Source organism: Dendropsophus ebraccatus, chromosome 2 (assembly GCF_027789765.1).
Source record: "Dendropsophus ebraccatus isolate aDenEbr1 chromosome 2, aDenEbr1.pat, whole genome shotgun sequence".
Lineage (NCBI taxonomy): Eukaryota > Metazoa > Chordata > Amphibia > Anura > Hylidae > Dendropsophus > Dendropsophus ebraccatus.
The window spans coordinates 60,684,830-60,702,263 of NC_091455.1; the positions used below are offsets into that span (position 1 = coordinate 60,684,830).

The 17,434-nt window shown below is 45.2% G+C and overlaps 1 protein-coding gene across 4 annotated transcripts in view; it reads right to left on the minus strand.

The window, feature by feature from the left end:
* SPIDR (scaffold protein involved in DNA repair) overlaps positions 1-17,434 on the minus strand; it is a 349,427-nt gene that overhangs the window by 324,234 nt on the left and 7,759 nt on the right. For all 4 annotated transcript variants that reach the window (XM_069957606.1, XM_069957607.1, XM_069957602.1 and 1 more), the window contains exons 3-5: positions 16,270-16,339; positions 15,278-15,451; positions 14,602-14,759 (exon numbers count right to left, since the gene is read on the minus strand). In XM_069957606.1, the coding sequence (XP_069813707.1) occupies positions 14,602-14,759; positions 15,278-15,451; positions 16,270-16,339 (402 nt within the window). The remainder of the gene's footprint in view (positions 1-14,601; positions 14,760-15,277; positions 15,452-16,269; positions 16,340-17,434) is intronic.

Below are 17,434 nucleotides of genomic sequence, written 5' to 3' on the forward strand. Positions count from 1 at the left end.
CGGTTACCTTCATAGACAGTGCAGCAGCAGTAGCATTGCAATGTCTGGCTCAGGTAAGTTACTGCTAAGTAATAACAGGATTATTATAAGTGCTAATAGAAAAGCTAATAGGTGAGACTATTTTAGGGAATTCCCTCTGTGGCTTGTTTACACTTTACACAGGGTGGTAACTATCCTCATATGAAAGAACAATATATGGGTCACCTACTCCAAAACAGCTCATCGTACAGCAACCCCCTTATGTTTCCTTCACTGTCCACAAGGAACTGTGAGCTGAAATTATATTTATTAGCTCAGTCTCTCATAAACAAACAATCTATAAGAAACACAATAGGAAGCTGCTGGCTGCTTTTAAGGTAGCAGTCCCTAAAACTGCTATAAAGGTGCGTTCACACCTACAGGATCTGCAGTAGATCCGCAGCAGATTTGATGGTGCAGATTTGATGCTGTGTTCATTTATTGAAATGAAATCTGCTGCGGATCCGGTAAGTGTGAACGTACCCTAAGGTTACAAACACACTTGCCGGATCTGCAGCGAGTCCCCTTGCTACGTATTTGCAGCCAGACTCGCTGCGGATCCGGCCCCTATTCTTTCAATGGAACACAAAATCGCAGCAGAGATGTATATCCCTGCTGCGATTTTGTCTGCAGCCCGCCCCATTAACCCCCTGGCGGCCAGACATTATACATTACCGGGTCCCCGTTCCTGCTTGCTTCGGGGCTCCCGGTGTCTTCACGGCCCGCCCAGCCAATCAGTGCGCTGCGGCGGGGCAGCGCACTGATTGGCCGGGCGGAACGTGCCGGGAGCCGCCGAAGCAAGCAGGAGCCGGGATCAGGTAATGTATATCTTGCCCGCCCCCCTGCAGCCCCGATCCCCCCAGCCGCCACCATTGCCACCAGCCCCCGGCCGCACGATCGCCCCCAGCCCCTCAGCCCCCGGCCGCACCATTGCCACCTGCTCCCAGCCGCACGATCGCCCGCAGCCCCGCAGCCCCCGGCCGCACGATCGCCCACAGCCCCCGGCCGCACGATCGCCCACAGCCCCCGGCTGCACGATCGCCCCCAGCCCTGCAGCCCCCTGGCCGCACAATCGCCCCCAAACCCCCCCCCCCCCCCCCCCCGCTGGGCGATCATACGGCTGGGGGCCGTGGGCGATCGTGTGGCCGGGGGCTGCGGGGCGATCATGCGGCCGGGGGCTGCGGGCGATCGTGAGGCCGGGGGCGATCGTGCGGCCGGGGGCTGCGCGGCGATCGTGCGTCCGGGGGCTGGGGGCGATCGTGCGGCCGGGGGCTGCGGGCGATCGTGCGGCCGGGGGCTCCTGGGCGATCGTGCGGCTGGGGGCTGCGGGCGATCGTGCGGCCGGGGGGCGATCGTGCGGCCGGGGGGCGATCGTGCGGCCGGGGGCTGGGCAGGATATACATTACCTGATCCTGGCTCCTGCTTGCTTTGGCGGCTCCCGGCACGAACCAAGCAGGAACGGGGACCCGGTAATGTATAATGTCCGGCGGCCGGGGGGTTAATGGGGCGGGCTGCAGACAAAATCGCGGCAGGGATATACATCCCTGCTGCGAGTTTCTCTGCTATTGAAAGTATAGGGCCGGGATCTGCAGCGAGTCTCGCTGCAAAAACGCAGCAAGGAGACTCGCTGCAGATCCGGCAAGTGTGTTTGTAACCTATAAGAGTACAGAGGGCTCCCTGGTAAAGTCAGCTGTATGCTGGTGGTGGAAGCGAGCAAAAGTGATCGGCTAATTCTCTTTCTGCTGCTGAATTATAGGACAACACTAGGATAACATTCACCAACCAACCCACAGAAAAAACTATGCTGCAGTTCCCTGTATAGCAAGTGGATAATTATGCAACTGTGCAGTAAGAACCCTGAAGGGACCACATTAGTTGGTACCAAAGTCAGACCTCTATCAATTGTAATGTTATGCTTTGTCATGGCAATAGTACATAACACTGCAAGATGGGTATATCCTTTAAGGGTACGTTCACACTTACCGGATCCGCAGCAGATTTCATTTAAATAACTGAACACAGCATCAAATCTGCACCATCAAATCTGCTGCGGATCGTGTAGGTGTGAACGCACCCTTAAAAGGGTACTCTGGGGTAAAAAAAAAATCTTTTAAATCAACTGGTGCCAGAAAGTTATTTGCAATTTATTTGTGTTTAAAAATCTGAAGTCTTCCAGTACTTATCAGCTGCTGTATGTCTTGCAGGAAGTGGTGTATGCTTTTCAGTCTGACACTGTGCTCTCTGCTTGAGAGAAACTGTTCAGATCAGCAGCAAATCCCCATAGAAAACCTCTCATGCTCTGGACAGTTCCTGTCATGGACAGAGGTGGCAGCAGAGAGCACAGTGTCAGACAGACTAAAATATACCACATCCTGTAGGACATACAGCAGCTGATAACTTTGTGACACCAGTTAATATAAAAAAATAACTAAATCACTGGAATACCCTTTAAATCCTTTTTTTGTCCAGAGATAAAAAGGATGTATACTGTGTAATACAAAATGATACAAAATATATATATATATATATATATATATACAGTTTATATGCGCACACACACACACACACACACACACGACAATAAAAAAAATAAACAATAATCATAATAATAAAAATAATAATAATAATTATATATATATATATATATATATATAAATATAATTTTGGCAATTGGCATTGGTTTCACAGTTATTTCAATTACAACAGTGGTCCTGGAACAATTATGCTCGTAATCCAAGGCACCACTGTATACATAATTAATTCGAAGATATATATCCAGGAAGTAAAGAATAATATATGTGTGCATTGTTGTCTTTATTTAACTTTCAGGTAACTGATATGTGTGAGTGATGTCTAATCTCAGCTCACCTGACCTTTTGCCTTAATTTTAGCTGGTAAACTATGAGGTCAGAAAACCATTATGCTGCTGGGCTTTATCATTCAGCCTCTTGTACAGTACATACCTTGTACAGTACATAACCTTTTACCTGCTTTTACTTTTTACTGTATTTGATAAGTTAGTCATTGGTATAGTTTCTGGTAATTAATGTTATTGCTCAAACCAGATGAAGCTGGTAATTCCTTTATATTTCCCCAAGAGGGAGCCAGAATTCAGTGTAATATTCATTAATGTGTTGACATTAAAAAAATAAAGAAGAAAATGTGAAAAAAAAGTGTGTGTGTGTATATTATAAATATATAATATTATATATAATTATAATATTATATAATTATATTTTATATATATATATATATATATATATATATATATATATATATATATAATTATAATATACACACACACACTTTTTTGGGGGGGTATCATTTTTTTCTTTATTTTTTCAATGTCAACACATTAATGAATATTAAACTGAATTCTGGCTCCCTCTTGGGGAAATATAAAGGAATTACCAGCTTCATCTGGTTTGAGCAATAACATTAATTACCAGAAACTATACCAATGACTAACTTATCAAATACAGTAAAAAGTAAAAGCAGGTAAAAGGTTATGTACTGTACAAGGTATGTACTGTACAAGAGGCTGAATGATAAAGCCCAGCAGCATAATGGTTTTCTGACCTCATAGTTTACCAGCTAAAATTAAGGCAAAAGGTCAGGTGAGCTGAGATTAGACATCACTCACACATATCAGTTACCTGAAAGTTAAATAAAGACAACAATGCACACATATATTATTCTTTACTTCCTGGATATATATCTTCCTATTAATTATGTATACAGTGGTGCCTTGGATTACGAGCATAATTGTTCCAGGACCACTGTTGTAATTGAAATAACTCTTAAACCAATGCCAATTTTCCCATAAGAAATCAATGAAATGCAGACGATTGGTTCCACCCCCACCCCCCAAAATATGCTTTTTTTATTTTGAATAACATGTAAAACAAATGAAACAAACATTCATTTAGAAACCGCTAAATATGCCATTAGCATGCGGAGTATAATGTATAGTAAGTGCATAAACCTGATAACACAGCAGACACATGACAGAAATGGGGAAGGGGGGGACCGGGGTGTTCAGCATGGACCAATCAGTAAGTGAGAATAACAGGGGGGGCGGAGCCTAGCCGGGCATGTGAGCGGACGCGAGGTCTGAGAGCTCCCGCGGGTCCCGCTGATTACCGGCACAGTATTCCTCCTGCGGGCCACCATCCTCACTGGCAGCACTCCGAGGGGTACAGAGAGGTCCGGGCAGCACTCCGGTACCGGACAGATGGCTGCAAAAGTCCCCAAAAAGCCGAAATCCATGGCGGGAGCGGGCGGCCGAGAAATCCAAGATGGCGCCGGCCCGCCGCCTCACACGCCGCGCAGCACAAGGCAGCTCACTGCAGGAACTGCTGCCAAGTTGGCGGCGTTCCAGAAGCCACCGACCCCACGGATGAGCAATGGATGTGTACGGTATGATCCGGTGGAGGGGGACACTATAGAAGACAGCCCCATAGAGACTGCCCCCTCAGGGACACACATGGCTGGGGGATGCAATGACACAGAGGGAGAAGAGGAATACATGGAGGCTGTGGCAGGGGAAGCACAGCAGAGCAGCATCCCACCCTATACCTCAGGGACTGTCTGTGCACAAGAGCCCACGCTGAGAGACATTTTGCTGGCAGTCTCACAATGCAATTCCTCTATCACCAAATGTAATGCTGCTATTTCTTCTCTTACACAACAAGTGGGCAGCTTGCAGGGTGAAGTGGGATTTCTCCGCCAAGATTTACGCAAAGTCAGTGACAGAACCACAGAAGTGGAGCACAGAGTAGGGGACCTGGAAGATAAGGTTGCGCCTATTGCCACGACTTCCCGCAAACACGATCAAGTTATCTCTCAGTTGCTATTAAAAACAGATGACCTGGAGAACCGTCTGAGACGGAATAATGTACGACTGGTGGGAGTGCCGGAAAGAATGGAAGGTGCACACCCCACAGAATACTTTGAGAATTGGCTCTCTGAGGTTTTTGGGAAGGATAACCTGTCCCCTATGTATGCTGTTGAAAGGGCTCACAGGGTGCCTACCCGACCCCTCCCGCCTGGCTCCCCACCTCGTGCTGTATTGGTGAAATTGCTCCATTACCGTGATCGTGACACTATATTGCGGGCAGCCCGGAATCTACCAGAGATTACTATTAATGGCAGTAAAATATCTTTCTTCCCTGACCATTCCGCAGAAGTCCAGAAACAGAGGGCGCAATTTCTGGAGGTGAAGAGGAGATTGCGCAATCTCCAAGTGCCATATGCCATGCTGTATCCGGCCAAGCTGCGGGTAGTGGCGGCAGGAGATACTCATTTCTTCACCTCTCCAAAGGATGCAACGCGCTGGCTGGACCAAGAAGAACAACATCTACGTGGAGGACGCAGCCCGCATCGTGATGTACCGGCCTGAGCTCAGGAATTACCTACTCATGTTAAAGTCTTGTTGCCCTCGGAAACTGTCCGGGTGTCTGGAGAGTATTTATGTTCTTCTCTCCCCCACTTGTTTTATAATTTCCTGCCGGCCCGCAGGATTACACTTCTCCTGTGTTAAGCGGGACCCGTCCTGCTTTATTCTCACTGCATTCTATCCGACTGTTTGCTTATTGTGTTGCGGTCATGGAGAACTGGTGCCCTAATCTGCAGATTTTTTGGGTGCAGATCGCCTTGTTTTTGGAAACCGGGTTGTTTGGTTTTCAGTTGAGGGGTTTTTCCTTTTTTCTTCAAGTGTCGGGATCCACATGGGGCCTTACGTTTTTTTTCCACTTGCATGACCAGTGCAGTCACCTGTGCACCTCTGCCACCCAGTGGGCATTCTCAGGGTGGCAACGTATTTATCTGTATGAGCTGTCTAGAGACCTGTGTACCTCCGCCACCCGGTGGCCAATTTTAGTATGGAAATGTTATACTCTATATGATATGCTAGGGAACCTGCGCGCCTCTGCCATCCAGTGGCTAGTCTTAATAGGGCAATGTTTTGCTTTGCATGTTCTGTTCAGAAACCGGTATGCCTCTGCTGCCCAGTGGCCACTCTTAGTATGGCAGTATGATTTCCTTCTTAGCTTATTGAACATTTGTATGTTCACAGATCTGTCCACTGGGCAGCATGGCAATTCTTTTGGATATGTGTTAGGTAGTGACTATGGCTAGCAAACTTACAGTGATCTCATGGAATGTGCGGGGCTTAGGAGATGCGGATAAGCGGTATGCACTGTTCGATTTCCTGCGACAGTATCATCCAGTGGTACTGTGTGTACAGGAAACACATTTGACCGCAGATACCACTCAGTACCTGAGGCGTGCATGGGTGGGGTGGAGTTACCATTCTGTTCACACGCAATACTCTAGGGGGGTGAGCATACTGGTGCATAAGGATATTCCCTTCACATGCATGGACAGTAAAATTGATCAAGAGGGTAGGTTTATCTGCTTATATTGTACTATTTACGGGATCAGATGCATCCTTGCTGCGGTCTATGTTCCGCATCCTTATAGTTGCACGGTCTTAAATAGAGTGATGGAGTTTGGCTCGGCTCACCCGGATGTCCCTCTCCTGATAGTAGGGGATTTCAACACAGTGGTTGATCCCTCCATGGACAGACTCAGCGTGGGTTCAGTAACGTTGGCCGCTGGTGCTACTGCTATGGGGAAAATGCTAAAAGAACTGTCCTTAACAGACGTGTGGCGACAGAGACATCCGGGGGAGCAGATTTATTCCTGTTACTCATCCACGCATCATTCCCTATCCAGAATCGATTTAGCTGTCTGCTCTGAACATATGTTAAATCTTATAACTGGTGTTGATTATCTCCCCAGGACTCTCTCAGATCACTCACCCATGAAACTTCAACTAACACATCCTGGTTCCGGGGTGGTCGGGAGAGGCCTGTGGAGACTGAACCCGCATTGGTTGACCGTTTTGGATCCGACCACGGTGATTCCGGTAATAGAGGAGTACTTTGTGTTAAATGGGGGTTCTGTGTCTCTCCAGGTGGAATGGGATGCTATGAAGGCATACTTACGGGGTCACTTTATCCAGCGTATCACCGGGGTGAAAAGAAGAAGGGGACAACTGCGTAGGGACCTACTGAAGGGTTTAAGAGAGAGGGAAGAGCAGCATATCTTGCAACCGACAGGGGCTACTGCCCGGAGGCTTCAGGCGGCCCATAAAGCTGTCAATATATTTGATATGGAGTCTGCAGCACAAAAGCGTACATTTGCTAAACATTCCTTTTTTGTGGAGGGGGAGAAGGCGGGACACATTCTGGCAGTGGTAGCCAGAGCTCAACGGGACCCCTCGTACATTACAGGTATTAGGAATCAGGAGGGGGATGTAGTGACAGCACTGACGGACATACTGGCGGTGTTTAGAAGTTATTATTTAACGTTATATTCTCACCACACTACGGTTACTCCGACTCAGGTGACGCAGTTTTTGAGCGGTATCTCTTTGCCAATACTTACATCGGAACAGCAGGCCTTCTTAGACACACCATTAACTTTAGAAGAATTAGAAGCGGCGGTAACCTCACTACATAATTACAAAGCACCAGGATCGGACGGGCTCCCGGCTGAATTGTATAAATTGGTTGGGAAACCCCTGCTCCCCAAATTGCTGGAACTATGGAACGCCTCATTGGAATCAGGCACCCTGCCAGTGTCTATGCAGGAGGCGATAATAGTGGTCTTACCAAAACCTGGGAGAGATCCTTTGACTCCTGATTCCTATAGGCCTATTTCCCTACTTCCAGTTGATATTAAAATCATAGCTAAGGCCTTAGCTACTCGTCTCTCAGGGGTCATCTCATCTTTGATACACCCCGATCAGACGGGATTTATCCCTGCTAGATCCACGGCGTTGAATATACGCAGACTACACCTAAATTTACAGTTACCAGTAGATGATCCCGGGGACCGAGTGGTTTGCTCATTGGACGCTGTCAAGGCATTTGACAGCGTCGAGTGGTCATACTTGTGGGCGGTATTGGAGCGGATGGGGTTTGGATCAGTGTTCCTCTCATCTATACAACTGCTGTACTCTGCTCCAGTGGCTCGTTTGAGATTAAATGGTGGGCTATCCTCATCCTTTCCGCTTCATAGGGGAACACGGCAGGGATGCCCGATATCCCCGTTGCTATTCGCGCTGGCTATAGAGCCCTTAGCTTCCATGTTGCGCTCGCATCCAGGGGTGGCTGGCTTTCGAAGGGGAGCGAGGGAGGATAAAGTGGCGTTGTACGCCGATGATTTATTACTTTACCTTAATGACTCCTCCGTCTCCCTCTCTAATGCCATGACCACTATAGATGAATTTGGCACGTACTCGGGGCTTACGATAAATTGGGATAAATCGGTCGTCATGCCAGTAGACTCAGAAGACACTCTGCAGTTGGATCCGGCCATCCCATTGAGGAGTGTCAGTACGTTTAAATACCTGGGAGTATTTATCTCCAGAGAGGTCAGAGCATATGAGAAACTGAACATGACACCTCTGATAGATAAATTTCAGCAGAAATTGGCGGTTTGGCGTAAGTTGCCGTTGTCAGTGGTGGGCAGGGCGAATCTGGTGAAGATGATATGGATGCCACAGCTGTTATATATTTTACATAACTCTCCTGTGTGGCTTCCCTCTCGCCTTTTCTGCAAGATTCACTCTCTCTTCCGTGCATTGGTGTGGGGTTCCCAACATCCCCGCATCAAACTGGAGACCTTACAAAGAGCTAAAGATGATGGGGGTCTTGCCATTCCCAATGCGGCAATGTACTTCCTTGCGGCCCAGTTACAACACCTGCGGGGATGGGAAGTGGGTGATGGGGGCGACCAGAACAAAGCCTTGCTCGGAAACCACCTACAGTCAGACTCTTTGTTTGAAACCCTGGAAGCTAAAAAGATATTGCTGCTCAGCCCTCGGATACCAACGCTGCTACTCATCCATAAATTATGGTGGAAGATTCGACACCTATATGGGGTCACGGGCTACACACAATACACCTCCATATGGGATACTCCATGGTTGGGAGAATTGTATTTTCTGGAGGGGTTCTCTGCCTGGAGAGACACGGGACTTAGGAGGATAGTGCAGTTGTATGATGGCAGCCAGCTGAAGCGGTTTGACCAGCTGCAGAGTCAATTTGTGCTGCCCCATGCTCAGTTTTATAAATATTTACAGCTCCGCCATGCATGTGAAGCGGAAGGGGACATACTGACATCAGACGTACATTATATGCCACCTATGAATATTGTAGGGGATTCTGAATCCACTAAGGGACTTATCTCCTGTCTATACCGACATATTATGTCCAAGCACCTGGATAAATTTCCCCTTCAACTACGGGAGAAATGGGAGGCAGACATAGGCCCTATAGAGGAAGGTCAATGGACGGAAATAATGGAAATGACACCTAAATTGTCCTTGGGGGAGCAGCATAGGCTATCACACCTCTACCTGCTACACCGAGTATATCGTACTCCACAGTTCCTCTTCCGCGTAGGGGTTCGGGACACGCCCATGTGCCAGCGTTGTCATGTCCATGAGGGGGGGATACTACATATGTTTTGGCGCTGTCCCAAGCTGTTCCGCTATTGGAGAGGGGTGGCGTCGGCCATACAAAAAGCATATTCAGTGGCACTGCAACAGTCTCCTCTGGTCTATGTGTTAGGATATGTTGAAGACGTAGCACTACCCGCGGTAGAACAACTTGCAGTAGCCCGCATTCTATTTATGGCGCGTAAACTCATTGCGCAGCATTGGTTGGACGAGACCCCTCCTTCAAACTCGGAATTTGTGGGGAAGGTCAATTGGCTGATTGGCATGGAGAGGTACGCGTATGAACAACGCAAAGCATCCAAGAAATTTGAGAAAATCTGGGGAAAATGGTTGGCGACCCCTGGACTAGGGTCAGCTGGGTCTCATACACAGGCTGGGAGGTGAGGTGGGCAGGGTGGAGGAATGATCTATGCTAACATTACTGGTACCTTGTCTCCGCTGGCTGGTGAGAGGTGTGCAGGACAGGGCTCAGTTAAGCTGCTTGGAAGTGCTTTACCTTTATTTGTCTCTGGTGAACATTCTTCAATTGCAGACCCACTCACGTGGTGGGAGGAGGTCGAGAATCATGGTCTGCAGACTTTTATGCATACTCAACAAGGACTGTGGAACTGACAGGACTGAGGAACGGGGGGTGGGCTAGGGAGGGTTGGGGTCGGAGGGTATGCCCTCTGGGGAGTTTTTGTTTGTTAATGAAAAATGCAAATATTTCAATAAAAATAATTTGGATTAAAAAAAAAAAAAAAGTGAGAATAACAGAGCTGTGCAGGAGGACAGAGAAAGAAACTTCTCTATACCAGTGCTTCTCAATTCCAGTCGTAAGGCCTCACCAACAGGTCACTGTAATTATATTCTGTAATAATAATAATAATAATAATAATAATTTTCATTTATATAGAGCCAACAGATTCCACAGCCCTTTACAATTCTGGGGGTCCATACATAGACATAAATCAGACATCACAGAGATATACATATAATTATCCATCCATAATTATCCATCCATAAGAGGGGGTTTGTGACGAAATGGCAGAGGGGCAAAGTCCTTCCTTTTTAGCATGGTCCGGCCATCTTTATAAGTAAGGCAGTGCAGATAAAGGTGGATAAACCAGTCACCAACCAATGCCTGCCTGCTACAGGTCTACATGCTTACATGCCTGGCGCATTGTATTGGGGGGGGATCCCCAACAAAATAAATTCTTATCTCCTGTGTTTGCTTCTAATATACTTAAATGTTACTCTGATTTTACACATAAGATAGCCGACAGCTGTCTCCCAGAACTTCCTCATAAACATGCACTGTCAGATCAGTTGAGAGTGCATGTTTGCTTCAACAGGGACCTGGATATGCTGTGGTGGAAGCCAACAGTCATGCTTATCTCCTAGAAATAAAAAATCTTTTTTTTTATTTTGCTAGGAGATAAGCATCCCCAGAAATTGTTTGACAGTGTCGCAGCTATCAACAGGTCTGAAAGACATTTACTGTACCTAAATTGTATGGTCACTGTTGTGTACATTACACAGTACATTACTACCAGTATATCACACAATAGAGAAAGCAGCGGTACATAGATTAGTCTCTGTCTTACACAATTCTCCCAGTGTAGGAATCATTTTCTTTGGAAAACAAAAAGAATAGTGGCTCATTGCCAGAGTCTACACTTCTGGGGTCAGAACAACCAAACTAATAGCTGTCAGCTAAATTAAACTACATTCGCTGAACACACAGACTACAGGGCTATAAACTAGTAAGGGCATTGTCACAATATCCACCTTGTGGAAAGAATCTCTTTTGCTTTGTTTTACTATGATCCATTTTTATTTTCATTTTCTTGCTTTGAGTGAAACCATAGATAAACTACATGCATTTTCATTGTGTTACTGCATCATTTGATTGCAGTAATTATTCCTTCATTGCATTGCTGCAATAAAACTCCAACGCATTCACACTTTCCATGATTACGGACCGGAATCATGGAACTCCCAGCATTATGATTCATCATAATGGCGGGAGCTCCTAATCTGTTTAAATCTTCATCCTAATGTACCGACGCAGGCGTGCGGCTGTGTTAGTAGAGTAGCGCAAGGATTTAAACTGATTCGGAGCACCTGCCATCATCATGGAACAGAATGCTGGGAGCACCTCACTCCATTCCGTAGCAAACCGTCCATATTTACAGACCGTGCACAGAACATGGGAATAAGGGTTAGTGGAAAAGGATTAGGATAGCATGCATATATATTATATGGACAAATGTACCAGGTTTAGCTGTTTCATTCAGTCTTATTGACACAGGTGTATAAAATCCAGCCCCTACCAATGCAGTCTTTACAAACATTTATGAAAAATGTGTTGCTTTAAAGGAGTTGAGCAAATTCTACTTTTGTATGTTAATACCGTAGTATGTCACTGCTGCAACAAGTCAGTTCATGAGATTTCTTCCTTCCTAAATTTTCCATGATCAACTGTGAGTGACATTATTGAAAAGTGTAAACATTTAGGAACCATAGTAACTGCCATGAAGTATAGGTCAAGGAAAGTTAGAGAACAAGGTCACTGAATACTCAGACACACCCTGCATAAAAGTCTCCAAGGCTCGCCTGACTCCAAACTCCTCTGGCATTAGCTGGGAGCTTCATGATATGGATTTCGATGGCTGAGCAGATGCATGCAAGCCTTACCTTACCAAGCCCAATACCATGCGGAGTTGGAGTCAGATGGAGTGTTATGAAGAACCTCTGTTCCAGTGAAGGGAAATCTTAACACTTCAGTTTACCAGGAAATGTCAGACAACTGTATGCTTCCAACTCTGTAGAAAAACTTTGGACAGTAAAGGCCCTATTACACGGAACGATTATCATCCATATTCAGCTGATAATTGTTCTAATAGAAGGCAACGATCAGCCGACATGAACAATGTCGATTGATCGTTGCTGTCATTTGTCACTTCTACAGCAACGATCTGCTGCCGCCGCTATCCCCTGTGGGCTGCCTGGAAGATCTAGCAATCACCCGGGAAGCCCCACCGCGGCCTCCCCTGTACTCGCTGCTGCCACGTAAAATAGCGAGCGGGGAATGAGGAGTAAACGAGCGCTGACAGCGCTCGTTTACTCCTCTAGTCAACCCATGTAATAGGGACTTAATACAATGGCACTGAGCTACAAAACCACACCCAAGAGTGGTGCTGTTTCTAGAAGAAAGCAGCCATGTTTTTCTAAGCCTGACTATCCCCTTTAAAGATTTAAAATTACCCCCCACTTTCTATAGGACTTCCAATGATAGCTGAGTACAGGAGCCAGCTATCTTTGGAAGTTCCATGAAAGTAAATACAGCAGAGGTCAAGCATGTGCTTGAGATCAAAGTGGGTCCCAGTGGTCAGACCCACCACAATAAGCCATTTACCACATATTCTGTTAATAAGATGTAATGTTTAATGTTGAAATAACCCCTTAAATGCAAATAGATCAGAGAAAAGTTGCTTCTCAAAATCATCAATAGAACATTGCTGCCCCCTGCTGTTACACTTACATACTTACAGATACAAGAATGATAAACTGAAGTATCAGATCTGATCTATATACAGCTGCTTCCCTATATGCAGTATTTACAATACTATCACTTCATGTTGAAGATTTCCATTTTCCCTAACTGTCTCGTTAATAAGTGTCATTGTCCAGAACGTTCCCAGCCTTTACTATCCATCCACTTGTGACTGGATTTAAGAAAAGTTTAACTCAAGGCACAAAAATTATTCAAACTATTTATCATGTTTTACTGCGTTCAATGTGAAAATTTTGCGTGGCATATTTTTTGAAGCTGAAAAGAAAAAAAACCACAACGGCCCATAGAACAGTCCGCAGTTCTTCCAGTAGTTTGCCTTTTTTTCTGGCATTTTCTTATTTTAGTGTCAGAGCAGAAAAACACCAAAATACCCTGCAAACAACAGCATCACAAAATGTGGGTACAGCATTTTAAATTCACCTATTTACTCTCAACAAATATCTGGCCACTGTGTTACATCGTAGAGCAAGTATAGTCTCTGTACATTTTACCCCCTTTCCTGGGGTGATTTGCAGTCATACAGACACAGACGGAGCACTAAGGATTTTTACGTCGCACTGTGCCACTGCAGCCTGCCAACCTCCCGCACTGCCCTTCCCTCTCCTCTCCACGGGGCTAAAGTGAAAGTAGCAAAGAACTCTTCGGGGGCATTCACACGATCTCTGCAATCTGTTGTGTCCTGGGGAGTAGATCTTGATGCGGGGAGCTCCGAGAGCCACTCCGCAGGACACAGTCCACACTACGGACAGATTGCAGAAATCGTGTGAATGACCCCTTACTTTAACCCTGCATATCTGAGAATGTTGGGCTTGTTTAAAAAGGGTAGTTCAGCAAAAAAAGACGTTATACTGCTGTTTATGTCTATATATGGCCACCCATTGATAGTGATGTAAACAGTGGCCTTATTAGCTTTCTGCTAGCATGTCATAATAATGTATATGGCACATAAGCCAAACCAGGTATAGGCAACCCATACAAAAGGCCCTCTATATTATTCTTTATTACTAGCCTATGCCCTCTACAAGTTGACATACAAGGTTTGTGGCTGTCCTGATTTGAAAACATTTGGAAACAATGAGTAACTAGCCACATTACTGTAATCCCTTCCCTTTCATTTTATTGAGTACCTCTTGTATTATGAGGTCTATCCTATTTATGGGAACGGGGCAAGATCACAAAGAAAACGGCATATTTTACTAACGGTATGTACTGGGAAATTATTTTCTTGTATTATCTTTGTAATTCATTGTTAGGTTGTAGTTGCATAAAAAGGTAATAATTCATTGCATATCGGCACCGTGTTTCTCATGCATTGTGAATATCGGAGCCTTTATACCATGCTGCTTAAAAGTTGCATAAAAACAAAATGGCCTATGCTGCACCATACAGGCAAAACATTTTGCTTTAGTAAGACTCATGCATAAGTAATGACTGTGTTAGAAACAAGCAGAAGCTCCAACATTTCCTCAAACAGTGAAAAAGCAGAACTTACTTTCAAAGCTTCTGCATCACTCTCAGATGGTAACACATCACCGGACACTGAGTCAGAGTCTGAGATCTCCACCTCAGACGCTTCAGACACACTTCCCTCTTTGTGACCACACTCCAAGTCACTGTCATCCTGCCAGTCAGTAATCTGAGGCTCAATACCTGTGGTGGAAAACACATTTGATTATAGTAGCTGCAAACATATAGCGTTCCACCATTTTGTCAATCATGTCGAACTATTGGATAAATCCAGCACTGTGTTACGACTTCCGGTATAAATAGAAGCCACAAGGTTGATGTGAACAAAGCTTTAATGTACTGAATCAATAATATCCATCTTCTTTTGCTTACTTCTGGAAACACAGTTTGGCAGTCTGCGTAACTTTCTTTATGAGACAAAACTTTCAGAGATGCAAACAGTTTCCCCACTGCCGGCATGATATTGATACATCATGACAGGCGGGGAAACACTCCATTACAGGAATTTTCTGTCCATAGGGCCTGTAAATATGGGATGTGGGAATAAGCCCTGATACAGCAGCTCAGCTGTCATGCTGAGATGTTACCGACATAGGAGACCCTTGTCAGACTGCTAGGCTGTTTCCTTTTCATGGCGGCAGCCAAGCAGAAAGTCGCTTAGTAACAGACGTAAAATCATGTATGGGCTAAGACATACTTACCTCCACTTGATCTGTTATAAGAAAAAGGAATATTTATTTCTTGTGATCTGCTTGTGCTTTGTGAGGACACATCTGAAATATCGGGTTGAGAATCTGTCACATTGCTTTCATCATCTGACTTGTCATTATCACTGGAACTCCAAACTATATCAGCCGGATCTTTCTGACTTTCATCTGTAGGAACACAATTTCTAAAGTAATTTCTGTAGTACGGCTAGGTTTACACAGAGTTTCTGCTTCTGTTTAATGTATATATTAGGGTTAAAATGGTTGCTGCTGTATGCCATACTGCACAATCCTTTTCCAATTGACTTACGCTTTTTTTTTTTTTAAATGAACCATAATAGATCCACTTTTTTGATGTACACAAAAATATATGATTCACTATGATTTTCTGTACATTAAAAATAAACATCCAGAAAAACAGATGGAAATTTTTTGCATAAACCCAACCAGCCTTTAAAAAAAAAAAAAAAGACTAAACACATGGCACAACTCAATGTGTCCATCAATCACATGACTGCCTTCTCTGTGAGTGTTCAGATGACCAGGACTTCCTGCATTGTGTCTCTTTATTTCAACTAGCACAAGGCTCCTGCCCAGAATACACCTTGAGGTTGGGTTCACACAGCGTATAACACCAGCTGTTCTGTGATCTCCATTTCTGTTGAATTCGGATGTGGGCGTTTCAGTGTGCGCCCGCAACCCAATTCACATTGCACAGAATGAATAATCAGTTTTTCATGCAGCCGGTTGGAATCCGAGCTGGAGCGTATACTATGTGTATATGCTCAGCCTGGATTCCATTCATTTACATACAACGTATCTTCTGTATAAATCACGGCCGCTGTTACAAATTGAAACAACGGCCGTGATTAATGCAGAAGATAGACTGTGTGAATATATGTCATTACAGGTGGCAAGTGGAAAGACAGTACTTTTTTGTTTATGTACCAACAATTAATACTGTAGGATGTAAAGTTCGTATTTACCTTCATCATTCACAAGTGAGTGGGCTAACAGCTGAACATTTTGTGATTTTCTTCCAGATGATCTGGATGGCTAACAAATGAAGACAAAAAATATAAATATCCGAAATGAAATAAACATCTGCTAGTTTTTTAGACAATGTTCTCTGTGGGTGAATTATATTACTAATAGATCTTGGGAGACCTTTATCCACTTAACAAATTCTGGGTTGCTGCCTTACAAAACACTAGTAAGATAATGCATACATTTTTTCTGTTTTAGGGTACAAACACACAGGTCGCATCCGCAGCGGATTTCCCGCTGCAAATTCACTGTAAAATTCACTGCGGATCCCTTCCTGTTGGTTTCTATGAGACATACTCACAGCGGGATGTCATCCCTGTTTACCCCCCACCGGCAGGAGCATACATTACCTGCTCCATGCTCCGGCTTGCTTCGGGGGTTCCTGGCTGAATCTCCCGCTCAGCTAATCAGTTCGCTGCCCCACCGCAGTGCACTGATTGGCTAAACGGGATGTCCAGAAGCCAGGAGCCCCCGAAGCAAGCTGGAGTGTGAAGCAGGTACAGTATGCTCCAGCCGACGGGGGGTTAACGGGGTTCTCAGTTACATACTCGCAGCTGGATGCAAGAAATCTGCTGCGGATCTGGCCTGTGTGTTTTTACCCTTAACATGGATGACTATGGGCTTCTACAGTTGTATTCACTAGAGCCTTTAATCTTAAAGTGACACTGTTACCCCCTTTTGCATTCTGACTGCTTTACACAGGTGTAAAAGGGTACATTTTGTAGTTTTCGTACCTTATTTTATATCATACGTCATGATGCTTGTTCCAGTAAAAAGTGATCATTTATCATCTGCGGATTGGGATACCTGGACGGAGCTTCACAGCCGAAGCACCACTTAGCCCCGCCCCTTAGCCGCCATTGGAAGGGCTGGCCTTAAGGTCTAGGCCCCACCCCCACTAGAATGGCTGGGGGAGGGGCTAAGTGGTGCTTCGACCGTGAAGCTCCGCCCTGGTATCAAAATAGGCAGTTGATAAAAGATCACTTTTTACTGGAACAAGCATCATGACGCATGATATAATATAAGGTACGAAAACGGCTAATTTTACCCTTTACACCTGTGTAGAGAAGTCGGAATGCAAAAAGGGGGTGACAGTGTCATTTT